Raw genomic sequence first — 25,169 nt, forward strand, 5'->3', positions numbered from 1 at the left:
GTCGCGCCGCGCGCGCCCAACTTTGCTGGTACACGGTGCACGCGTCGTCACACAGCCGCGGAGAACAGGCGGTGCAGCGCGCGAAGCGCGCGCGATCTCGTACTTTTAAGGCTGGATCCGGCCATTCCAAGGGTATACCTGTGAGAATCCCCCGCGTCCCTCCCTCCTAGTCACACTCTCAATATCTCGACTCTCCAACACGAGGTGCTGCGATCGGGGGTCGCCCATTTATTTCTTTTCTCCTTTCTTTTTTTGGGTCCTGTGGGCACCCTACCCAGGCAAGTGGCCCAAATCCGATGAGTTTTCCAAGTGTGAACAGCTGTTGAGAGGTGTGAATTTATCCCAGGCGGGGTGCGGGGCGGTAGCCCCGCAGAGAAAATTTTGCGTGCTGGGGCACTGAGATCGCAGTTTTGTTAGTCCACGTGTCGGATGCCAGCGGCAGCTGTTTCGAAGATACGCGGTGCCGCATTTGAGCATGAATCAGCGTCCTTTCTGCTAGCATCACGCATAGGAGAAGCCGAGAGGCACGAGGTCCTCCAATTTGCCGGATCAGCAGCGCGGTCTGGAGCGTGGTTGTGGCGTATGCATTTGCCCCCGCAGTCTGAATAGGCCAACGCCCGAGCTCATACTGCGCTCTGTGCAGCCTTTTCAAGCAGTGAACGGGACCGGCGAAGTTGCGCACCACTATCGTTGTCGTTCCTGCCACGCATACCGTAGCGTTGAATAAAGACACCGGCTTGGGCGGCCGTGGGTTGCAGGCACACCGTAGTCGTTCGCAGGGCGCAACAACTAGCGATAGCGCAATATTTGCCAGGATCTTCAACCGTGGGATCGCTTTGGGTCGATCGGGCGTCACTCGGATGGCTTGCCTGCCTTCTCTGATTGGCATGCGAGGACGATGTGCTGCCGTCGAGGAGCAGGATTGCTGGTTGCTCGTCGTCACTCGATGCGTGGCTGGACGTGTAGCTGCCCTTTCTCGGCAAGCTGTCGTTGTCAGACTCTTGCCCAGGCGACTCGACAGGAGGACTGATGAGCCCACCTATGCGACGTCTCAAAACTAACTTTGCCTCCTTGGCGGGCACGCGCGGTAACTTTTTTTTGCCTTTGGCGACGTAAAGCCCTTTTATGCGAGATGGGCAGGATGTTCGGATGTTCTCTGTCCGAAAAATTGAGAGAGTAACGTCAGGTCCGGCTGCGCACCGTGCTCTATTCGCATCTTGCAGCACATGGAGACCGCACACATGCACATCCTCAAGGCGCACAAGAGTTTTTTGTAAGTTCACCAGAAACACGACGACAGAGTCCGAGTAGGGACGTACACAGCGCGAGAGTATCATGTTTTGCGCCGCTTCAGACACGGTGAACGCTTCGGGGCTTCACAAATTCTTCTATGACAACGTGGTCGTGGAGGCGGCGCGGCAGATCCTTGACCTGGTCGACGAGGACGACGAGGACGACCCTCCCCCTTCGGTCAGCTCGACTATGCCCCTAACATTCATTTTTAGAGAGTTGTAACTGCAAGCTTAGGTGCGCGAAACGGACTATTAATTATTAATTAATTAATTAATTGTTCATTTTATTACGAGCTTAATCATACGTGATCCGATCTACCACGCGCGGTGTGCGTGACAATAGGCGACGGCCATATCGCCGATGATGACCTATTAATTAATTAATTAATTGTTCATTTTATGACGAGCTTAATCATACGTGATCCGATCTACCACGCGCGGTGTGCGTGACAATAGGCGACGGCCATATCGCCGATGATGACCGTGACTCGGGGCGGCAAGAGCCACCGCGTCTACAAGACCACCTACCTCTTTGAGCGCAAGCAGCCAGGTGCCGGCAAGCAGCTACCGACGTCGCGCATAGAGAAGATCACGGCCGCTGCCAAGCAGGCCAAGCTCGATCTCGACCGCGACCGCGCCTCTGCCGCCCTCCCCCCCGCGCCCGCCGCAGCCAGCCTTGCGCCCGGCGTCGCTGCCACCGGCCCCGTCGGCCTTGCGCCCGGCGCCGCCCCCACCGGCACCGGACCCGGCCCCGCCGCTTCTGACACCGCCGCGTCCGCGGCGCCCGCCCCCGACCCGCCGACGGAGTCGCCGCTCACAAGTGCAACACCAATGCTCGAGATCAGCACGAACGTTGTGATTGCAACGTACGACAGCGCGGGTAGGTTGGACTGGTGGTGCGGACGCGTGCAGCAGATGCTCTGCAAGTCGGGCGGCAAGAGGGGGAGCTACGTGCGGACCTATCTCCCCGTGCCGTTCGACGAGGCTAAGGCAGCCAACTATAAGATCCACTGCAACTTCTATGCCAAGTCGGGCGCGGACGGCGCCTACACCTTCAAGTACAACGTCGACGATTCCGCCCCGTACCACATGGAGTCGGTGCTCGGCCTCCTCGACCTCAACCTCCCCTCCGACGAAGGAGTCTACGTGCCACGCGATCAACAGGCCGGCTGGAAGTTTGACGAGGCGCTTAAACTGATCACGCCGGCCGCGGACTCTGCTCCCCACCGCAAGCGGGCGCGGAGTACCGCCGACGACGAGGCTGGCGGCTCCTCTGGCGCGAAGAGGCGCGCCCTGACGGTGACGCTCAAACGCAAGGGCGGGACGCTTGGAATCTCTGTCGACCCCAACAACCACCAAATTACCAACGTGGTCGAGGGAGGCGCTGGCGACACCGCTGGTCTTTGCGTGGGCGACTTCATCGCCGAGGTCAACGGCAAGTCGACGACCGGCGGCTCCTTTGGCAAGCTGCTGCCTGCTGCAGCGATGGCGGAGATTAGGCTGCGGCTCATCCGAGTGCAGGTGGTTGATCCCGGCCATCTACACCTCCCTGACCTACGAGCATAAGTGTCTTCCCCCCCCCCCCCCGCACACAGGATTGACGCTGCTCTCGGCGCTCGCTCCCTCCTCGCCGCCGCGAGAGGACCAGGCGTGCCCGCGCGCCGCAGGGGCTCTGCAGACAGCCAGACGGCTCCGCGAGGTCGGACCGACTTTTTCAGACTGGACTATTCTGGGTACTAAGGGTATGTGCTGCTAGATCTCACTGAGCTGAGCTCATATCTGCCCTTGGTACCCTGTTTTGAGTTCGGGAATGCCTCCGGTACCCTGTTTCCGTGTACGGAGGGCCGCGTCCGGACGATCATGACGTCGGCCGGGACCCCCCGTGCGGGGGCCTTCGTGTGCTGTGTGCTGTGTGCTTGTGCGTGCGTGCCCCCCGGGGGGGGCGGAGAGAGTTCTCTCTTGCGTGCGTGCGTGCGTGCGTGCGTGTGCGTGTGCGTGTGGGTGCTGGGTGGTTTTTTTTTGGGTGCTGCGAGGGTATCGCTCCCTGGTGCCTGGACCCTGCCTGGTCCACATTCACACTCCACAAGTGTGTCTGGTCAGAAGCGGGTAGGAGAGCTGTTTCGTTCGAGGCTTTCGCTCCTTTTTTCATGTTAGATACAAATAGAATTCTTTAAATAGTAATAGAAGAAACCATTCACCGCACACGCTTCTTCTCAAATAGAAACACCTGCTCGTCGAGCTCATCCAAAGGGATGGCCTTCCTGAGCCGCTCAATGCCCCATGGATCAGCATCGCCTACGATCCACTTGAGGATGCCGACCGCGCGGAGCGCCTGCTCCCACTTCTCGAGCACGAATTCGAGCACATCCTCGTAGTCGACGGGTTCGGAGCGCAGTGACACCTCGACCCGGAAGAGGTGGCGTAGGAAGTCGCGCTGCATGCCGGCGCTCCGGATCTGCTCGAGCAAAGCAGAGACGGGCCGTGGATTGAGCGGCGCGGCCGACGGGCGCGCCTCCACTGCGGACTCGTCTCCCTCCCATTTGGACCACACCGACGAGTCAGACTCCTCCTTGTCCACTCCCTTGGCGTGTCGCCACTTGAGCGCGAGGCGGTCGAGCGCGTTGAGGTAGGTGTCGTAGCCGTGGGAGTATGTGATCTGAAAGTAGGCTTGCGAGCGGATGCCGCTCTGGATGGCTTTTGCGCTGCGCTCCTTCTTCTCCCGCCGCGCGTCCTTCTCCTCGTCGGTCATCTCCCGCCGCCGCTTCTTGCAGCCTGCGCCGCCACCGCGGGCAGGCTTGCCTGCCTGAGTGGACTCTGCACTCTGAGTGCTTGACCCTGCACTCGCGAGGGGGCCATCGGAGTGCACGATGGCGCAGCGTATCTGCAGGCTAATGAGGCTCTCGGTCAGCCCAGCCGGCGGCGACGCGGCCTGATGGAGGCACGCGTCGAATGGGCGGCAGCTGTTGGGTGGTCGGAATGCCTCAAGCAGACCGCTCGCCCCCTTGCGGACTCCTTTCCGAGCCTCGCTGTCAGTCTTGCCTGCCGAGAGCGCACTAAAGGTCGTGCAGAGCAGCAGCGGCGGACCATCTGTTCCGAGTGGCGGCGCCTTGGCGTGGCGCGGAAGGCCTCGAACAAGGGTCGCAGCCTCGAACGTGCCCTTGTTAAAGAGGAGCTGCGTAGAGCGAGCCGACTCATGCGGCGCGTGGCGCACGCAAAGCAGCCTCGCAGATCCGCTTGTCTCCTCGAGGCTCATCGCGGCCGCGTGCTTGTCCCGTGCCGTCGTCAGGACGACGACGTCTGCCAGGTCCTGCTGGGCAAGGCTCTCGCGCAAATCATGCAGCAGGGAGTCCTCGCTCTCGTACAGCAAGAGCAGCCGCACGCACTCGCCCGCCGTGTCGCGCTCGGCTAGTTGCGAGAGAATGTCGGCGCCGAGGAGCAGCAGCGACGATCGGGGGGAAGCGTCCCCCCATACCACGAGGGAGGCGTCCCGCTTGTCGCCAGCCCACGCGCGCAAATTTTGTATGTTCAGCAGGCGCATCTTCCACCACATTGCGGAGTCGTCTTTCAGTGGCCGGAAGGTCACGATCGGCGCCTCCTCCGCCTCCTCCGCCGCCGCCTCCGCCGCCACCGCCTCCCTCTCGGCCACCGCGTCCGCCGCCAGCTCCGCGTCCGCCGCCTCCTGCGCCGCCGGCGCCGGCTCCTCCTCCAAATGAATATGGACCGTCGCTTTATCCTTGAGCTCCGCAAACGTGTGCTTGTCGATCGTATTACCATCCGCATCAGCGAGGCGGATGGGACCTGGAACTATCAGTCGCGCCTCGTTAAGCAGCGCCTCGTACGTTGTTCTTGACGTGGACTTGAACCTTTTGTACGAGGGGACATCAGAGCGCAGCTTCAGACGCGGCGCGTCGTGAGAGGACATGGCTGTACACGGGACTGGCGCGCACTGGCACTCAACAAAAAGAATTTTAAAACCTACTCCGTCGCACAACACTGGGCACGGTCGTGTCCCTTGTCAGGAGCAGGAGAGCCCCACCTGTCCCCCTGATCGTTCTTCCAAAATCCTGCTCGTGCAGGTGGGGACCCTGTCCTCGTCCCATCCCTCGTTTGGCGTGTCTGTTTTCTTTGAACATACCAGTGAGGGAGGGCGAGACGATCGAGGGGTCCCGTACCACGCGGAATCGACCCTATCCAGTGCTCAAGTGCTCAAGTGCTCAAGGACCAAGCTCATCAAATCCGGTGTCGGACGCACTTGGCGGTGGGACGTACGCCGGCAGGACGACGTATATGAGCAGTGTGAAGGTAGGGGATGGAAAAAAGAAATCGCGGAGCACCGGCAGCGTGACACGGTTCGATCTCCGACGATCTCCGAGTCACGCCTGGGTTCGGCTCGTCAGCAGTATTTCTTTTTTCAGGGGGTACGTGGCACTGGCCGCGCGGATTTGCAGCATATGCCAGCGCGTGCAAAAGGCAGCATTCGGCTGCGGCCGAACGGCGCTGGGCAGGACGAGGAGTGGACGGCGAAGCTGCCGTCCTCGCTCGCGGACCTCGAGCAGCTCTTCGCTTCGGCGGCGGAGCGCGTGCCTGGTGCCTCTCTCATCTTTGACGAGCAAGGCTGCGAGTCTGAATGGGTGGACCTCGAGGCAGGCGAGCTCTACTACATCTCTGCGGCGGACGAGGAATTCGCACAGCCAGGGACCAAGCGGCGGCGTGTCGACGCCGGCGGTGAGGCGGGCGGCACAAATGGCGAGACCGGCGGCGGCGCGAGCGGCGGGGCTGGCGTCGAGGCGGTGAAGCGGGCGGACGAGACGATCGCGGCGACCAAGGCGCGGCACAAGGCGTCGAAGGAGGGAACGGAGGCCGCCCTCACCGACGAGGAGAAGCGCGCGTGGATGAACGCGATCAACGTCAAGAAGACGGCGATGCAGGATGAGGCGGTCGAGGCGATCGTGGCGCAGCTGCTTCCAGTCGACAGCCGCGGCAACATCCAGATCGCGTGCGGCGGCGGCAAGACGCGCGTGGGCGTGCGCGCGGCCGACACTCTCATCACCAAGCTGGTCGAGCGCGGCGACGTCTCTGCGGACTCGCCTCCGCTCGCGATCGTCGTCCTCGTCCCAAACCTGGCGCTGCTGCCGCAGACGGCGCGCGAGTGGATGGACTACTGTGAGGAGAAGGACAAGGACGGGGCGGCGGGCTGCTCCTTCTCGTGCACGGCCATCTCGGTCTGCTCGCTGACCACGCTCGACAAGAAGAGCGGCAAGCGCAAGGAGCTCACCGGCGACGCGGCGGGCGACGCGGAGGGCGGCCTGGACGTCGAGGCAACCCAGGAGCAGCTGAAGGCGCTGCCCAAGGAGTGGTCGAACATCGCCAAGACGACCGATGAGCGGAGCGCCGCCGACGCGCTGTACGCATGGCTCGTCCCACGCGAGGGAGGCGAGGCGGCGGCGGCGGCGGCGGCCTCGCGCCCGCGCGTGCGCCTCATCCTGAGCACGTACCACTCGGCGGACCAAGTGGCGGAGGCGCTGTACAAGATGGGCAAGAAGCGCGCTCTGCTGACGATCTTTGACGAGGCCCACGTGACGGCGCGGAAGGGCAAGGCGAGCGAGGGGAGCCTCGAGGAGAAGGTCGACTTCACGCGCGCGCTCCGCGAGTACCGGCTTACGTCGGCAGACGCCGGCGCGTCGAGCAGCGCCGTGAGCGAGCGGCTCGACGGCCTCGGCTCTGAGCGGCGGCTCTTCATGACGGCCACGCCGCGCGTGCCCAAGGGGTCCAAGGTTCGCAAGCGCAGCCGCGCGGCTCCCCTCGAGACGTTGGTGCTGCGCGGCGGAGGCGGCAAGACGTCGCTGCTGCGCGAGCTGCTCGAGCAAAAGGACGGCTGCATCCGCCGCATGGCGCTCAAAAGGCAGGTTGCGCTTGTGAGCTGGGCGCGCAGCCGCGCCGCAGACGAGTCGGTGCACAGCGGGCGGAAGCAGTTCCCGACGCAGCCAAAGAGCGACCCCACCACGCGCGATTCGCTGGCCACTGAGTGGGAGTTTGCGCTCGAGGCTGCGGGGCTACACGCGGATGGCGCACTCAAGGCGCTGCTGACGGAGAAGGGGGCTGGGGAGGCGCACCATCCGCTCCCGCCCGCCCGACAAGCCTCCTCAGTGACCCCGTCCCAATGCTTTGCCTACAGGAAGTGGCCGTGCCGAAGGAGGCGGAGGGTGGCGAGGAGGCGCGCGAGGCCGGACCGGGGGCGGAGGAGGAGGAGGAGGAGGAGGCGCTGCAGACGATGGCGGACCCGGCCAAGTACGGCCCGCGGGTCTTTACGTGCACGATGGAGCAGGCGATCGAGCGGTCGCTCATTCGCGACTACAAGATCTGCGTCGTCGGCTTCCGCGAGCCGAAAGAGGGCGACGTGTCGGCGCGCGAGCTGCTGCAGACGCCAAGCAAGGGGAAGAGAAAGGGCAAGGCGTCCGAGGAGGAGGAGGAGGCTCGGAAGCGCGCGGCGCTCGCGGCATGCCGAGCGCAGATGCTGGCGCTGGCCTCGGCAATGCACCGCCACCGCTTGCACAAGGGTTTCGTCTTCTACTCGAGCATCAAAGCGGCAGAGAATGCGCGAAAGGTTGCCGAGGACATGTGGGAGCACGGCTTGTTCCCGCAGCAGGCTGAGGCGGGCGCCGAGTGCTGCTTCTGCGAGTACCACTCGAAGCAGACCACCACGGAGAACAAGGAGGAGCTCCGCCGCTTCCGCGATGCGAGCCGCGACACGAGTGCGCTGGTGCTGATGTTCAACGTGCGCTCGCTCGGCGTCGGCGTCAATGTGCCCGACGCGCAGGCGGAGGGCATCCTGTCCGGCCAGGCGACGACCGAGGGCGTCACGCAGGCGGTCGGGCGCGTGCTGCGGCACGACGTGGAGAGCGCGTGCGAGGAGGCAGTGATCTTGCTGCCTCTCGTGATCACGGGCGACGCTGACCCGACCGATTTCGGCAGTTTTGGCGGCGGCGGCCACCGCGGCGGCGGCAGCAGTCGCGGCGGCAGCAGTCGCGGCGGCAGCAGTCGCGGCGGTGACGGTGGTGGCGGCAGCGGCAGTGGCGGTGGTGGCAGTGGCGGTGGCGGCGGCGGCAGTGGCGGTGGTGGCAGTGGCGGTGGCGGCGGCGGCGAGGAAGGTGGCGGCAAGGGCGGCGGCGGCAAGGGCGGTGGCGGTGGCGGCAAGGGCGGCGGCGGCAAGGGCGGTGGCGGTGGCGAGGCCAGCAGCGGCAAGGGTGGCGGCGGCGAGGAAGGCGGCGGCCAGTGCGGCGGCCAGTGCGGCGGCGGCGGCGGCGGCGGTGGCGGCGAGGGCGGCGGTGGTAAGGGCGGCAGGGGCGGGGCCGGCGGCGGCAAAGGTGGCGGTGGCGAGGGTGGCAGCGGCAAGGGCGGCGCCGGTAAGGGCGGCGGTGGCGAGGCCGGCGGTGGCGAGGCCGGCGGCGGCAAGGGTGGCGGCGGCGAGGGCGGAGGCGAGGGCGGCGGCGGCGAGGGAGGCGGCGACGGCGGGGGCGGTGTCGGCGGGGGCGGCGGCGGCGGCGGCGAGGGCAAGCCGCGAGAGGACCCAGGGATGCGGAACGCGTGCAACGTGCTGTCGGCCCTCGCTGGAAGCGACAGCCGCCTCAAGGTCGCCTTCATCAAGCTTAAGCGCGGGCAGGCGGTCTTCGAGAGCGGCGGCGACACGGCGCTGCGCGTCGAGGCGCTCAAAGAGTTGGGCCGTTACCTCAAGTTCGAGTCGGCCGACGGCGAGGTGGAGGAGGCGGCCTTGCAGCGGCTGCGCGACCAGGTGTACGACGTGCAGCTCGAGCGGACCGCCGTGCGGTTCGATGTCGATGAGGCTCTCGACGAGCTTGAGAAGTGGGTGCAGCTGAATCCAGGCGAGCGTTTCGAGTACAAGACAAAGATTCCGACGCCGTGGCATTCGAGCTTTCACGCCGGCGATTGGATCAGCGCGCGTCTTGCATCGTGCACCGGCGTGTACGGCATGGCGCAGCGAGCCGGCATGACATCGCAGCAGCAGTCACGGCTGGACAAGCTGCCGTACGGCGCTGAATACGACATCGATGACATTCTCGACGTTGCAGAGCGCTGGGCTGAGGAGAATCCGAGCGAGAGAATCGAGGCCAAGACAAAGGTGGTCGCGCCGTGGAACGACAACTTTGCGCTCGGCTCATGGATCGCTTGCCGCAGAAACCGCAGCAAGCAGCTTGACGAGATGACGGACGAGCAGCGCACCCGTTTCCACGAGCTGCCTTACGGGCCCAAGTACGATGCACAGCAAGCGCTTTCTGTCGCAACGTCCTGGGTCGCTGCCAACCCTGGCAAGCGGATTACTTTTTCCACGGTCGTCCCGGCGCCGTGGGGGGACTTTGCGGTCGGAGAGTGGGTCAAGGCGCGCGTCGGGACTGGCGCCTATTCGGTGGGCTTGCGCCAAAAGTTGGAGAGCAGCGGCTTGCTGCCGGAGTTGGATCGGCTTCCATATGGCGACCCTCCCGTCAAGGATGTGCTGGACCAAGCTGACGCATGGCTGGGCGATGACCCGAAGCGCCGGATCCAAACAGGCACGAAGATTCGGACGCCTTGGGACGACCACTTCCCCCTCGGACAGTGGGTTGCAAACCGCACCCGCCGCAGCGCAAAGTCTGAAAAGATGCGCGATGCGATCTACCCTGCTGAGCTGAGTCGGCTGGACAAGCTGCCATTTGGCAAGGCTGGCATCGGCTCCGCGGATGACATGCTGGCCCTTGCCGAGCAGTGGGTCGAGGCGCACCCGGGCGAGCGCATTAAGCAAATTTGCAAGGTGCCTGCAGACGAGGTGCCGTGGGAGACCGATAAAGACTTTGTTGCGCTCGGCTCGTGGATCGCAAAGCATACGGGCGATACCGAGCGCGTACGGAAGGTGCGCGCGAAGCTGGACGCGGAGCAGCTCCGGCGGCTCGACATGCTGCCCTACGGCACGCGCGACTACACGGCGGACGACGTGCTCTCGCTGGCCGAGCAGTGGGTCAAGGACCACCCGAAAGAGCGCATCCGTGGCAACATGACGCTCCCGGCTCCGTGGTCTACAGGCCGCTTTCCCCTCGGGTCTTGGATTGCGTCTCGGTCTGGCGACAGCGACACGTCGAGAGAGGCGCGAGAACGCTTTTCCGCGTCGCAGCTTCAGCGGTTCAAGAAGCTGCCCTACGGCGATCCGGATGTGGATACGGTGTTGGCCTTCGCCGAGAGCTGGGTGGAGGAGCACCCCGGCGGGCGGATCTTGCGCGGGAAGAAGTTTGAGGCACCGTTCGACAAAGACTTTCATCTCTACGCTTGGATCTCGAACCGAAAGGGCGACAACCCAGGTGCACAGACGCTGCGCGGCAAGATGGAGTTGGAGCAGCTGCGGCGGCTCGACGCGCTGCCTCACGGCACCACCCGGAAGCGACCGGCATCCAAGAAGGACGAGCAGGACGACGCGGACGAGGAGGACGAGGAGGAGGAGGAGGACGAGGACGAGGAGGAGGACGAGGACGAGCAGGACGACGCGGACGAGGAGGACGAGGAGGACAAGGAGGAGGAGGACGAGGAGGAGGACGAGGAGGAGGAGCAGCAGCAGGAGGAGGAGGAGGAGGAGGAGGACACGGCGGCGGGAGCCCTTTCTGCGGACGACGTGCTGGCCCTTGCCGAGCGGTGGGTCGAGGCGCACCCGGGCGAGCGCATTAAGCAAGATTTCAAGGTGCCTGCAGACTAAGCAAGATTTCAAGGTGCCTGCAGACGAGGTGCCGTGGGAGACCGATAACGACTTTGCGCTCGGCTCGTGGATCGCAAACCGCAAGGGCAACCACGATGGCGCGCGGAGGCTGCGCGCGAAGCTGGACGCGGAGCAGCTCCGGCGGGTCGACGCGCTGCCCTACGGCACGCGCAACTACACGGCGGACGACGTGCTCTCGCTGGCCGAGCAGTGGGTCAAGGACCACCCGAACGAGTGCATCTCGTGCACGATGACGCTCCCGGCTCCGTGGTATGCAGGCAGCTTCCCCCTCGGGTCTTGGATTGCGTCTCGGTCTGGCGACGGCAAAGGGCAAAAGACGGCGCGAAGCCGCCTTTCCCCGCCGCAGCTTCAGCGGTTCAAGAAGCTGCCCTACGGCGCGAGACAATACGATGTTGACACCATCTTGGGTCTCGCCGAGAGCTGGGTGGATTCGAACCCCGGCAAGCGGATATCGACCACGGCTGAGATCCCAGCGCCTTGGGGCAGTTTCAAGCTCGGAGAATGGATCATGAACACGCAGAGGCGGATGAGCTCGCTCTCGGAGGTGCACCAACGGCGGTTCCGCGCGCTTCCGATCGGCAAGGAGCTGACTCCCGATGAGGTTCTCTCTCTCGCCAAGGCATGGGTGGTAGCCAACCCGGGCAAGCGGATCGAAAAGAAGACCACGATCCCGACGCCCTCTGGCACCGATTTCCCCATCGGAGTGTGGATCTGCAACCGCAAGTCTCGCTCAGACAAGTTGTCAGGCTCGCAGGTGACGCTACTTGACGCCTTGCCGTACGGTCGCCCTTCGCTCGCCGACAGCGATGAGAAGATGCTCTGCATTGCCGAGGCGTGGGCAGCGCAGAACCCGGGCGTGGACTTACAGCAGAGCACGCGGGCGGCGGGCGAAAACGTCGGTGCCTGGGTCTCGCGGCTGGTGAGCAATCCGCAGAGGCTGAGCTCTCCTCAACGACGGCGGCTGGCTAAGCTGCCTTATAAGCGCCGCGCGGCACGCGGACGTTATGCAGGCGAGAAGCGGAAGCAGGCGGACAGCTCGGTGACGGAGAGCGAGGACGAGGGGGGGTTGCCGTCCTCGTCGCGTTCGAAGGCGGCTACGGCGCCGTCGCGTTCGAAGGCGCCGTCGCGTTCGAAGGCGGGGGGGAAGAGGCGAGCGATTGACAGCAGCAGCAGCGAGGGCAGCGGTTCGGACTCGGATTCGGGCTCGTGAGAGGGTTGGGGGGGGGGGGGGGGGGTAAGGCGCGGTGCCCCCGGGGCGCCCCCGGCAGGGCCGGCGCGCTTACAGTTGTAGAGGCCTTACTTGAGGCCTTCAAGGCGGACTGGTCGCCCTTCAGGGAGCTCGCGCGCAACCTCGAGGACTACGAAGCAGCAGCGCGACGCGGGTCGATGCGTTGCCGTACGGTCGTCTGTCCTCATCGTGCGCTCGAATCAACTAGTGTCGAATGGCCGATTGAATGGTCGCGGCGCAAGACTCTCGTCTTTGATGTTTAAAATTCGCGAGCCGCCATTTTTCTTCGTCCGATCTGCGGCCAGAAATTCTTTGTTGTACATGTACATGTTGTTGTTGTTGTGCTAAGTAGGGGTAATTCCGCACAGAGATGCACTCCGAACATGGCCGCCGAAAGTGCGAGGTCTCGCAGGCTTGTCGCTACACCAACTAATTAAGCGATTTGTCGCCGGGCCACATTTAGGCCTTGCTCTTACGCCGCCGCCCCTGCGCGCGCGCCTTTGCCGGCGCGCCCGGCGCGTGCGCCGCGCAGTAGCCGATGTTGCCCTCGTCGGTGATCTGCATCGTGAGGCCGTGCGCCATGCCGCAGGTCGGGTGGAAGGCCTTTTGGCACCTGCCGTGGGTGCACTGGATCTTTCCGCCGCAGACGCGGTCGCCCGCATCGTCGCACAGGTGGCACTTGAGCTTCTTGCGGTCCGGGTGGATCAGGTCGAAGCCGGCCGCCCGGTCGAGCGCCTCGGGCTCGAGGAAGCCTGTCTCGGGCAGGAAGAGCGTGCACACGACGTGAGCCCAGCCGCCCCACTCCCCGTCGCGCGTCCGCTTCAAGGCGCCGCCCTTGCGAGGGCAGCCGGGGCACCCGAGCGTGCTCGTCGTCTCGCCGGCGGCGCACGGGTCGCAGAGCCACTCCCCCTGCGGCAGCCGGTGCACGCCGTAGCAATTTTGGTGCACCGCGAGGTCGCACCGGTCGCACAGCACGATCGGGTTGTCCTCGAACGAGTCCTCCTCGCCGCACACGGCGCAAGACGCGTCGTCCGGCGCGGTGCCGCCGCACGCCGAGTCGGTGGCGCACCCCGCCGATGCGGTCGTCGCCACGCTGGGCGACGCGGCGGCGGCGGAGGCGGCGGCAGCTACGGTGGCGGCGGCGGCGGTGCTCGGGAGGGGAGTCCTCGCCGCGCCTCCCCTCGTCTTGCGGCTCGCCCTCGGCGCGGCCTCGCTGCTCTCTCCGGTCGGCGCCGCCGCCGCGGGAGGGCTGCCTGTAAACTCAAACACGTCGCGTGGCGAGCCGCGCGCGCCAGCACCCTTGCCGCCGCCGCCGCTTCCTCCTCCGCCGCCGCCGCCCTGTCCGCTCGACCCCGCGCCGCCACTGCCCCGGCGGCTCCTCTTTAGCTCAACGGGAGCCGGGGCGGGAGCCGCCTCGAACCGCACAACCGGCCGAAGGCCGCGAGAGGATGCCCTCCCGCCAGAGGCGCCGCTGAGCCGGCTCCGCCTCCCTCTGACGCCACCCGACGGGGGCGGTGCGTCGGGAGGCGTCGGCGGCGCCACGACTGGAGGCGGAGGCGGAAGGGGCGCGACGTCTGGCTGCGGTATCTGCTGCGGAGGCGGCTGCGGCGGGTCTTGCTGCGGCTGTCGCGGCTGTGGCGACGGCAGCTCTTGCGGCGACGGCGGCTCTTGCGGCATCTGCTGCGGCGACGGCTGTGGCGGCGACCGCTGCGGCGACTGCTGCGGCGACTGCGGCGGCGGCGGCGGCGGCGGCGGCGGCGGCGGCGGCGGCGGCGGCGGCGGCGGCGGCGGCGGCGGCGGCGGCGGCGGTAGGATAGGCTGCGGCGGCGACTGCAGCGGGGAGGCGTCGAGCTGCGTCTCTTCGGGTCCGTCCAGCTGCGTCTGCGACTGTGCGACGGGCAGCGCGTGGGCCGGCGACGCGCCGAGTGACTCGGCGGTGTCTGCGAGGCAAGCAGCGAGCCCGCCGTCTGCCTCGGGGGCAGCCTCTTGGCGGCCTCCGCCCGCGCGGAGCGGTGCGTACTCCTCCACGTTAGTCTCGACCCCGTGCTCGTCCACGTTTGTCTCGATCCCGGTCTCGACGTTTGTCTCGGCCCCGGCACCATCTTCCCCAAAGTATCCCCCCTGCACCGTCTCCACACCGGTCTCCTCCATGCAGGTGGTTGCGCCGCCGACGGTTGCGCCGCCGGCCCAGGGCTCGACGCCGCCAAAGGCCTCCCCCGCCCCCGCATCGCTCCGCGCGGCCCCGCTGCACGGCCCCGTGCTCGCCGCCTCGCTCGCCCCCTCCTCGGTCGCCGCCTCTGCCGCCGCCGCCGCCCCCTCAAAAGGCGGCGAATCGGCGGCGGCGGCGCCCGCTGCCCGGGTCGGCGCCACGCCGTCATCCGAGCGAGGCGATGCGCCGCCCTGGTCCCCCTGCTCGTCCGCACCGCCGCCTGCCAGCCGCGGCGCGTGCTCGCCCTGTGCGGCGTGCGCCGCCGCGCGAGCCATTCCCTGCGCGAGCCGCTCGCGGATCGGACCCTGCAGCGCGGACCCCTCGGCGGCGAGCCGCGGCAGCAGTGCCTCGAGCTGCGCGCGCGCCTGTGGGTTGGGAGGGGGTGGGAGGGGAGTGGGAGGGGAGTGGGAGGGGAGTGGGCGCGCCCGCTCTCTGCGCGCGCAGTGGTCCGACAGAGCCGACCTAGCCCCACTCCCGCCGCTACACGGCCGCCGCACCTCGCCCTGCCGTGCGATGGTTGCCGCGATCTCGGCGCGGAGGCGGGCAAACTCGGCGAGGGTGGCGGCGTCCGGCAGGGCGATCTCCTCCTCGATCGGCGGCTCGGCGAGCCCGCCCTGCCCCACGGCGCCAGGCGTCTCGGCAGCACCGCCCGCGCACGCCTCGGCCTGCGTCTCGCTCTCGCCGGCCGGGAGGGCAGCGCGGACGGGCGTCTCGTCCATTCCGACCGGGACGTGCGCCGCCTCGTCCTCGGACGCCGCCTCGTCGCTGTCGCTGTCGCGGCCGAAGCAGCGCGGCAGCCGCCCTCGGAAGGGAGGCGCGCCTGCGGGCCGAGCGGCAAAGGCGCCCCGTACACGCTCGAAGGCGCGGGCGAGCCGCGCCAGCTGCCCGTCCTCCTTGGCCGTGCGGCGCGTGATCTCGGCGTTGCACAGCGGGCACTTGGCATTCTTCTCGCCGGCCGCCTCGATGGTCTTGGCGAGGCAGGCGCGGCAAAAGGCGTGGTCGCAGGGCAGGCGCTCGGGCCGCCCGTTCGAGCCCAGCATCTCGAGGCAGATGCGGCAGCGCAGACTCTCCGCGATGGAGTCCAGCAGCGCGTCGGTGCGGTGCTGGTGCATGGTGAGCAACCTTCAGGCGCGAAACGCCTGAGGATTTTTTCTCGTATTTTCCATTCTCAAACAACACCTTCCTCCCCTCCCTCCCTTGTTTTTGTCTTTTCAAACCCTCCTCGCCTGCGGAAAAGAAAACGGTCGCCGGCGGCTTGCGCCGCCGCGGGAGCCGAAAAGGGGCCCTGCCAGTGCGCCAGCATTCTGCGCTATTTATGCTCTTGTTCGCTCCGCTTGCCACGCTGTCGCCGCCACGCCGTGCGCGCTGTCCTCCGATCGCGTGCTGCGGTGCCGCAGCGGGCGGCTTCAGCAGCGCGGCGCTCACCCTGGAGCTTCAGCGGCGTGGCCTGCAGACGGCACTGGAGGACCTCGCGGAGGACGGCCCGAGCGCTTTCAAGTCGCCGACCAAAGTGATCGAGTACGTCATGGTCAATCTGCAGCACAATGCCGGCGGCATAGCAGAGGCCTTTCGCTTTGCGGCGCGCTCCCCAGGCCAGTCCTCCTTCGTGTCCGGCATGGCGCTCTCTGACAAGCGCGTGGCATGGCGCACCGCAAAGTTCATCGGCGGCTACGTGAGCGGCCGGGCTGTGGGGCTGGATGACTTCACGGCCGAGGTTGAGGAGCACTACTCGTGGCTCGTGGGCTGCACTGCGTGGTCCTTCGCGGTGACGCATCCTGTCACGTTTGAGCCCTCGGCGCGTTCTGCCGAGAAGGACTTTCTGCGAGAGTACGTGCTGCTGGTCGACGACAGGCCCGTCTCGGTGCAGCTGCTGTACGACTGGGGCTGCTGGTGCTACCTGGTGTGGCGCATCGATTTCCTCGACGGCGTCCCGGAGGAGAGCTACCTGGCGGCCGTCGACCAGCAGCAGCTCGATTGCGACGAGGAGCGCGAGGGTGGCGTGCGCGATCGTGGCGGATCCTTGTGACACACACGATAAATCGTCTTCCTTTTTTGACGCCACGGGACACACGCACACGCATGTCTTTGCATGTTTGTCGCACTTGTTTACCATAGCGTGAGCGCGAGGGTTTTGTTTTTGTGCTGTGCCGAGACATGTAGTATTCATGTATATAGGTTGAGCATGGCACGCGGCCAACGCGAAGCGGAGCTGCCGCGCGAGCGAGACCGACACCCCCGCCCCGCCCGCGCGCCGCCGGCGCCGCGGCAACCGAGGACCCTCTGGGCCGGCGCGGGGGCCCCAGAGGGTGTCCATGCGGGGGGGAGATGGGGTCCCATGGCCCGCCGCAGGCGCCGATTTTTTCGGATTGTTTTTCTTTTTTCGAGATTTTTACTTGTTTTCATGGGAATTCGGCGTACTTGCGGCCATGCTATCACGCCTTGCGACAGCCTGTCGGCGCAGCTGACCGTGCCATGATGCACAATTGATCACCTGCATAGCTCGCGGCCTTAGTATCAAGCATTCAGTGACGACCTGATCGTACGGCCAGTAGGAAGGTGTCCTTCCAGCTGCGTGCACGCTTCTGGCGCAATGCGCGTCACCTCGGATTGGCTGCTGGCACTCTCGAGGCTATGCCTACACAGCCTCGCGCGCATGGGCAGTCAAGAGGGACCACGCACCTTCTCAGGACAGCGCCGGTGCCTCTCTCTTGGACCGGCAAACTTGGTGGTCTCATGTCACCAATGTGGGACCAGTGCGGCATCGCGCCATCGACAGCTCTGAACTGCGCCTCACCACTGACCGGGAAGGCCGCCAAGTGGGCCAGCACAGGTCGCACATTGTGGCAGCAGTCAGCAGTGCATGGCTGATAGCTAGAGCAGCAGCGTCAGGGTCGCAGGGTCGGATCGTGTCAAGCCTCTCGCCCGGCCCGGCCACGTGCAGACGTCGGCCTGTCTGCTGTCTGGAGTGATCAGTCGGCGGTCAGTACGACCGATCAGGTCGGAGTTTTCTGGTGGTTGGAGGGTCTATCTGTATGTACTCCTCGAGATCTCTCCAAATCTGCCCTCTGTTAGACCGGGTTAGATCGGGAAGTTGGTAGTATGAGCGAGTATGAGCGCCGGAGCCCCGTTTCCGCACTGCGGCGCGGGGCGCACGGTGCCTCCAGAGCGAGGACCCCGCGCGGCGCGCGCGCGGGGCCCCGCCCAGAGACGCACCGCCACCATTGGGAGACCACGATCCGTCCGCCGCCGTCATTTTTTAGCGCCCTGTACATGCAGTACCTCTACTCACCCCCCACACTCCCGTCTCGCTCGCGGTGTTCAGCCGCCGACCACAAACGAGGCGACTATTGAGTTCAGCTGCGTGCGGATGCTGTCTGCGTCCGCGTCGTAGCTGTCGAGCGCCGCCTGCGTCTGGAGGACGTACAGCTTGCGCTGGGCGATGCAATACTTGCAGAGGTACATCTTCTTCCCCCTCGAGCTCGCGACCGCGTACTCGATCACGTAGTAGGTCGGCGAGCCCGGCTCGGCGACCGCCCTCCGCAGCTCGACCGCCTGCACTCCGTCGCGGCCCTCCTCCACCTTGAGCACGCGCTCGGACACCTCGGCGATCGAGCCAAACTCCTCCAGCGACGAGATCTTGACGGGGTCCACCGTCACGCCGAGCTGCGCCTTGTGCGCCGGCCCCTTGAGGATCGACTCGAGGAGATGCGTCTTGACGGGCTTGGACGAGGGCTCCCAAGTCGCCGGATACGATAACCGGAACGCGTAGTCCGCCACGCGCAGCTGCGACACGGCAGCGGCGTCTGAGGCCGCTGCAGCGGGCGCGGCGTCGGCGGCCAGCGCCGGTCCCGGCGCGAGCGGCAGCACGGCGCACCCGGGCAGAGAGAGCGCCGCAGCGGACGCCGCGCGAACAAAGTCGGCCCTGCAGAGGCCGCGCCGTGCGCCGCTGCCAAGCGGGTCGCTGCCACGGTGCTGGAGCGGCTGCAGCGCGAGGCTGAGGAGCAGCACGCCCACTCCGATCATTTCACAGCCTTGTTATTGAGAAGAAAATACCTCCTATGGCGCTGTGCGCTGGCCTGTGAGAGGTTCACATTTGCCGCCAGTCATGTCGTTGCTCAGGTCCACTCTCGTCTCGGACACGTGTACCTCCACCGATGGGTGTTGCGCAAGTAAACTGTGATTCTTTTTTCACTGGTGGTGAGCCGGTGTGTGTGTGCCAGTCCGCGCCAGTCCGCGCCCTTGTCGTGCCAGCGTGCTGTGACCTGTGAGAGAGGCTTGTATTTTAAGAATTCAATTAATTCAACTAGCCGGGGCAGTCGGAGAAGGGAGGGGCAACTCCGTGCACTGACGGTCGGCCGCCAGAAAACACGCCTGCGTGGATCGCGTCACACCAATCCTCGCTACCCAACGCGGCCAAAGCGCAAAGGATAAATAAATAAATAGAGAAGTCATCTCCAGGAGAGATGGGCGACGCACGAACACAGAGGCACAGTGCGCACCCCGCCCGCTCACAGGGCGTGCATCACACTGCCACGGTGTCGTTTTGAACCATGTCGTCGATGAACGAAACGAAGCGGGTAGTCGGGTTCTTCTTTTGCACAATGTTGTCGATCTCGTGTTTGACTCCGGTGGTGCACATCCCTGAGAAGGCGCGCCCTTGGGCGCCGCCGCAGCACGACCGGATGTAGCCGTCGGCGTCCTCACCGGGCGGCTCCAGGCTGAGCGGGTCCCACGGTGCGTCGGCGTCGCTCGGTCCGGCTGCCCGAGGGTCCTGGAGCGGTCCGTCCGCGCTGCACAGACGGAGGAAGCTGCGTCGACCAAACACCAACCGCATCGCCGGGATGAGTGCCGGATTGCGCTTACGCGCCCACTCAAAACAGACAGTCCTGCCGTACCCGCTCGGGTCTGGGTTGCCGTCTGCGTCCAGGGGCTGTCCCGTGAGGTTGAAGAAGTTACGCTTGTCCGACTTGATTGACGCATTCCCAGGTCGCAGGGTGTGCCACGAAGTGACTGTGTGGCACACGAGATGGGTTCCATTCTTCGAATACCCATAGTTGACTGGGAAGTTGACTGGTTGCCGAGCAGCCGCGTCGGCTCGGTAGGCGGCGTCGAGGGCGTCTCTGGCCGCTGTGATGTCGCTGTCGGTGCCGCCTCCGGCCCGGACGCGGTCGACGGTGGTTTTGAGGGTATGCTCGGCGGCGGTGAGGGCGGCGGCGGCGTTGGCGATGGCCACATCTCGGGCGTGACGATCCTCGGGCAGCGGCGAGGTGAGGTACTGCTCCATCCAGGGGCACTCTTGCATGTGTATGCAGCGCTCAGCCGACCGCGGCATGATGCTGCACATGCCGAGGGGGCGGAGGGAGCCGTCTTCCTTGACGAGGCACAGGGCTTTGAGGTCGGCGTCGAGCTGCTGCAACCGAGGGTGTTCGACGCCCCACGAGAATGCGGTGAAGTAGTTAAGGAGGCACTTGGAGCCACGTTCGCTGTCGGTGATGATGCGCACAAAGTCGTAGTCGACGTGGTTAGGGCCTCCAGCTCGGGTGACGTTGCAGCTGCGAACGAACCTGGCAAAGATCTCTGGCTTGATCTTGTACTTGCCCGCCTCATATCCGGGTTCGTCGCGCATCGCATGTTCGGGTGGTGCCTTGGCCTGCGGAGTTTTGTTGATGAATTCGTCGACGACCTTTCGGCTCCGGCCGTCCGCAGGTTCTCTCTCTCAATTGTACGATTGTCTTGGCACCAGCTGAAGGCTTGCACGGCCCACATCGCCGGATTCGTGCACGGTATTCGGATTTTGGCTATTTGCTCGTGTGGGGGTATATCGCAGATTTGTCAATGGTACCGCGTCTGCGACGCGGGCGCCTTGCGGGCAGAGCCCTTAGCCACCCTTTTATCTTGCGCGGTCAAAAAGAAACGCGCGCGCGTTCCCTTGGGTTGTCTCTGTTCTTTCTTTCTTTCTGGAGGCCTGCGCCCATTTTTTCGTGTGGTAACTCCTCTCGCGGGAAATCGAGAGCGTGTGCTGTGTGGTGCACGCCCTCCGAGCGGGGCGGGGTCTGCCCGTCGGGTTGCTGCCCTAATCCCACCAGGGGTTGACTGCTCTATTTGTTTAAATCGAGAGCGGGAGTGTCTGCCTTCTGGGGCTGCAGTCGCGACGGAGGCGGAGGGAGGGGTTGCAGCTGCAACCTCTCCAGCAGCAGCAGCACGGGCTAAGAGAGGTGCGCGCGCCCAAGCACTCTGGCCGCTTCCAAGCGTACCACAGTGTGGACGGAAGGACGGTCACCATCGGCTACGTCGACACGGCGGTGGCGTATGCGCGTGCGGTCGGCGCGTACCAGCCTCCCGCCCCTCCGTCGGTGATCTCGGCCGATCTCGGCCGATCTCGTGTGTCCTTCTCCCACCTCGTTTGGGTTGTCGTATTCTTTCTGGGCACCGGACCGGCGCGCACTGGCACTAACACCAGAAAGAAGCGCCAACTGCATCTAGTTGTACGGCATGCCAAGTTTTTCAAACCCGGTCGAAGTCTTTTCTCGGCCGTGTGTCGACACACGAGCGAGCGAGCGAGCGAGCGAGCGAGCGAGCGAGAGAGAGAGAGAGAGAGAGAGAGAGAGAGAGAGAGAGAGAGAGAGAGAGAGAGAGAGAGAGAGAGAGAAAGAGAAAATGGAAGAGGATTCTCGATGCTTCAGATTGATGAAGCAGTTCGGGGAGTGTCTCTGCTCCGCCACGCTTCCTGCGTCCACCGCTGCTGTCGTGATCCTGGCTCCAGATGGTGCCCTCGGAGCTGCCGCTGCTACCGGCGCTCGACTCGATGCCCACGACGGTCCACAGGGCGCTTCAGCCGAGCCGCGAGGCGTGCGTCATCACAGAGGCGACGAAACCAAATCGCATAGTGCACGTGAACGACACTTGGTCTCGTGTGTGTGGTTTCAGCGCGGAGGAGGCGATCGGGCAGACCTGCGCCCTCCTTCAGGGCTTTGGGACGTGCAAGGCAACTCTCGGCCAGCTACGCGATGCGGTGCTGCAAGGGCAGACCTTTGCCGTCCAGCTGCTCAACTACCGAAAGGGCGGCCAGCCCTTCATGAACACGCTGACCGTGGCGCCGCTTCGTGAGTCCGAGCATGGGCCTGTGACGCACTACTTTGGAGTGATCATCGCTCGCTTCCTCGCTCCCGCGCCTGTCCCAGAGCCTGCACCTGTCGCGGTCCCTGCACCTATCCGAGAGCTGGTGCCTGGGTCTGTGCCGCCCCAGACTGCCGCGGCAGCTGCGAGCTCCACGCAGCACGCGGCGCCGCGCGCGGCGCCCTTCCTCACCAAGCTGTGCGAGATTCTGAGCACGGAGCCTGCCCACCTGATCCGCCTCTCCACCACCGCCGCCACGTTTGAAATCGTGGACGCCGAGAACTTCGCAAAGACGGTGCGTCGGCCGGACCTCTCCCGCCCGCGCCCCGCGAAGTTGGCGGCGTGCACCCCCCCTCCCCCCCCCCGCCCCCCTCCCTCCAGGTGCTGCCTCGCTACTTCAAGCACAACAAGCTTGGCTCCTTCTCGCAGCAGCTGCACACGTGCGCCCTCACAGCTCAAGCGGGGCAGCACCTCCCCGCCCTGCTCGCACTCACGGCGCCCGGCCCGCAGGTACGGGTTCCGCCGCACGGTGCCCGCGCGCGCGGGCGTGGTCGAGTACCACCACATCCGCTACGCGGGCGAGCCGTCCAGGTCCCTCGCGTGGCACGCGCAAGGCAGAGTCGGCCTTCCCTGAACCCTCCGCACATGTCCCTGCACATGTCCCTGCAGGTTCCTTGCGTGGGTGCGCTCGGGAGGTGCGCAGGCCAAGCCCGCGGCCACGCGCGGAGAGGCCGAGCCGGAGGAGGCCGAGCTGCTCGCCGACATCATGAAAGTGCACGAGGGCATCCGCCAGATTGGGATGATTCACGCGGAGGCCCCTCCCCCCCCCGCCCCCCCACAACACCAAAACACACCCAAACTCGCCCCCTTGATCCACACCCACCTGGCGACCTGGACAACCCCACACCCCACGCAGGCCAAGCTGACGCACTCGGTGCAGATGCGAACCATTCTGACCACGCTGGTGCGGAGAGGCGCGCCCCGGCCCCCCCACCCCCCCCACCCCCCCCCACCCCACCCCCCACCCCCCCCACCCACCCCACCCTCCCCGGCGCAACCCACCCCCCTCTCCCCTCTCCCCCCTCTCCTCTCCTTCAGGCCTCCTGGCGCCCGAGTCCGCGACGTACGTCGCCCTGTTGCCGCCAGCGACGCCGATCCGGCTGACTTCGCCCGCCGCCCCGGACATCGGCACCAGCCAGCCGGCGCCGATGCCGACGAGCGTCGACTCTGTGACGTACGAGGGGCTGCTGGCGCGACGCCTCGATGCGCGCGAGGCCGCCTGGAGCCCACTCTCCACGGCGTCGGTGTGGCACGTTCGTAGGCGCAGATCGACGCACTCGACGCGCTCGAAGGCACCGAGGCAGGACTGTTGGGCTGCGGCGCGACCGACCCGAGGGGCGCCCGCTCGCACTCATTCGACTTCCAGATGCACTCCCTCTTTTCGTCCGGCGCCTACTACTGACACGCAAACTTGGCGCGCGAGATTGGGATCTGAGCTCGGCAGATGCCGGCACGGTAACCGATTGCCCCGAACATGCCTTGTCACATGGAACATGGAGAGGTGGGGCACACGATGAGAGCCTCTCGCTCGCTGCACACTCACTCGAAGTTGTTCTGACCCCGTGTTCCGCATGTCTTCTCACAGTGCTCTGTCTACTTCCCGCATTCTCCCACCGGCTAGGGTACTGTACTTATCTCCGAGCCATCGCTTGAGCTGTGTGCGTTATTTTCACAGAAATAAATAAATAAATAAAAACGGACACCTCTCTACTGTGAGATGGGTAAAAAGGAACAGGTCCCCGCCCTTGCGATCTTTGTGCAGGGTTCTTTGTGGGTGTGGTCGGCGACCAGCCGGGGTCGTCCTCCCGGTGGGGGACTAGCACTATAGCCGTCTTCCACATGGTCCCTCGGGTCCCTGCTACTCCTAATCTCTTCGTACAACACATTGCCTGTAAGTTTCATGCAAGCTCACACGCATGCTTGCAATCGAGCAGCGCTAGTGACTGACTAGATCACCGCTGAGTCGCTGCACTTTTGTGCTTCCTGTGCTAAAATGTGAGTAATCTGTACTTGGGTTTTTAGGCATTGTGGGGTTGGCACTCCCATCGACCCTCATGACCTCCTGCGGTCTCTGAGATGGACACCAGTGGGTGTGGGACCACAGCCAGGATACACTCGAAGGCTGGGTAAGCAGTAGAGGTCGATACTCGACGCGTACCACATGGTCTGTGTCGCTGTCGGCACGCTGTCGACAGGACGTCGAGCGACACCGGTGGCAGTGCCACCCAGGAGTGGTCGGGCGGTCTCCCGTCATGAGAGAGCCACCATGTGATGTATGATGATTCCTGACAACCGCCTCAGTCAACGTTCGTCACAGTTCCCGCTCTGAGAGGAGCTGCGGGTCAGTTCGACAGCTGGAGCTGTGTCGCCGGCGTGCGGCGGCCTGCCTCCGGAGGTGCCTCTGAGGTGGACATTTTTTGGTCACCGTGAGAGAACGCGTTCGAATTTTCACTCCGGAACTTCAACTCCGCACGCGCACCGGCCTCGGCGGCACACGGCGGATGCTGTGCGTCACTGGGCCACAAGTTTGGCTTCGGCAACACCCTCGACCAAACCTTGCTCAAGGTTCTTGGGTGCAAAGAGCGCGGCCACAAGTCACAGGGCCCGCTCGTCCATGCGACCGGCAAAGGCTGGGTCAAAGAGCACAAGGGACAGTACTACGACGCGCTCCATGTCAAGAACGGAATCGTCAAAATTTGTCTCGTCGAAAGCCAGGGCGGCATCGCGCCGCCAACCAAGAGAATCATCTTCAACTTCGCCAAAGAGGTCGGCAGCCCGAACGCCGTCGACCGCACCGACTACGGCACAGCCTCCGGCAGCGCCCGGGGCTTCGCCCAACACCACTCGCAACAGCTCTCGCGCGCCGCCGTCAGTGGCGATGCGCAAAACATCAACAACGCTGCTCGCAAAACATGCGTGTCGCGCGCACTCATTCATGACCGGTCTCAATGCCCCACCCCCCTGCGCGCGGGCCTTCTAAGCCCGCGGGTAGTCCCCCCCCACCCCCAGGGCCTCCAGGGCTCGCACCTCAACCTCTCACAGGCCAGCGCACAGCGCCATAAGAGGTATTTTCTTCTCAATAACAAGGCTGTGAACCCAGCCACGTAATGTGTGCGTAAAAACGAAACTAAAATGGCCTGTGGCTGTGCGCTGTGAGCGTCACCCCCTCGAGACGAGACTCGAGAGCGACGTGGAGTTCATGTAGTCGGCGCGCGCCCGCCCAAACTCGCTCGCAGCGAGCGTACCCGGGTATACACCGTGTCTGATCCAGTCTGGATCCAGTGATCCTCTCCTGCTTGATTTGACGTGTCTCCGACCGCAGACCCAGAGCGTTATCCAATGGCAATGCGACCTCTCTCCGGCTCGTAGTTGGGGAAGGAGTCTCCCGCGGCCGGGAGAGCCATGAGTAGAAGCGACGAGATTCAAAGAACGACGCAGGCACAGCAAGCTGCTGGGGCGGATGCATCGCATGGCGCCCACACAGGGCACTCCAGCCAGATCGGCTTCCCG

The 25,169-nt window shown here is 65.2% G+C and overlaps 3 protein-coding genes across 3 annotated transcripts; 1 reads left to right on the forward strand and 2 right to left on the reverse strand.

Annotated features, from left to right (window-relative positions):
* Positions 1–12,733: 12,733 nt before the first annotated feature.
* EMIHUDRAFT_68366 (hypothetical protein) lies at positions 12,734–13,294 on the reverse strand (the record flags this gene model as incomplete). Its single annotated transcript, XM_005760364.1, has 1 exon — positions 12,734–13,294. A coding segment is annotated over one exon (561 nt), but the record flags the coding sequence as incomplete, so codon positions are not given.
* Positions 13,295–17,801: 4,507 nt separating this feature from the next.
* Positions 17,802–18,506, reverse strand: EMIHUDRAFT_218032 (hypothetical protein; the record flags this gene model as incomplete). The annotated part of the gene is made up of 2 exons (XM_005760365.1): positions 17,802–18,167; positions 18,396–18,506. 2 exons carry the CDS (start codon positions 18,504–18,506, stop codon positions 17,802–17,804), a joined length of 477 nt encoding a protein of 158 aa, XP_005760422.1.
* Positions 18,507–21,288: 2,782 nt separating this feature from the next.
* EMIHUDRAFT_68375 (hypothetical protein) lies at positions 21,289–21,627 on the forward strand (the record flags this gene model as incomplete). Its single annotated transcript, XM_005760366.1, has 1 exon — positions 21,289–21,627. A coding segment is annotated over one exon (339 nt), but the record flags the coding sequence as incomplete, so codon positions are not given.
* Positions 21,628–25,169: the final 3,542 nt, after the last annotated feature.

The sequence above is a fragment of the Emiliania huxleyi genome (genome assembly GCF_000372725.1).
Source record: "Emiliania huxleyi CCMP1516 unplaced genomic scaffold EMIHUscaffold_76, whole genome shotgun sequence".
In the NCBI taxonomy this organism is placed as follows: Eukaryota; Haptophyta; order Isochrysidales; family Noelaerhabdaceae; genus Emiliania; species Emiliania huxleyi.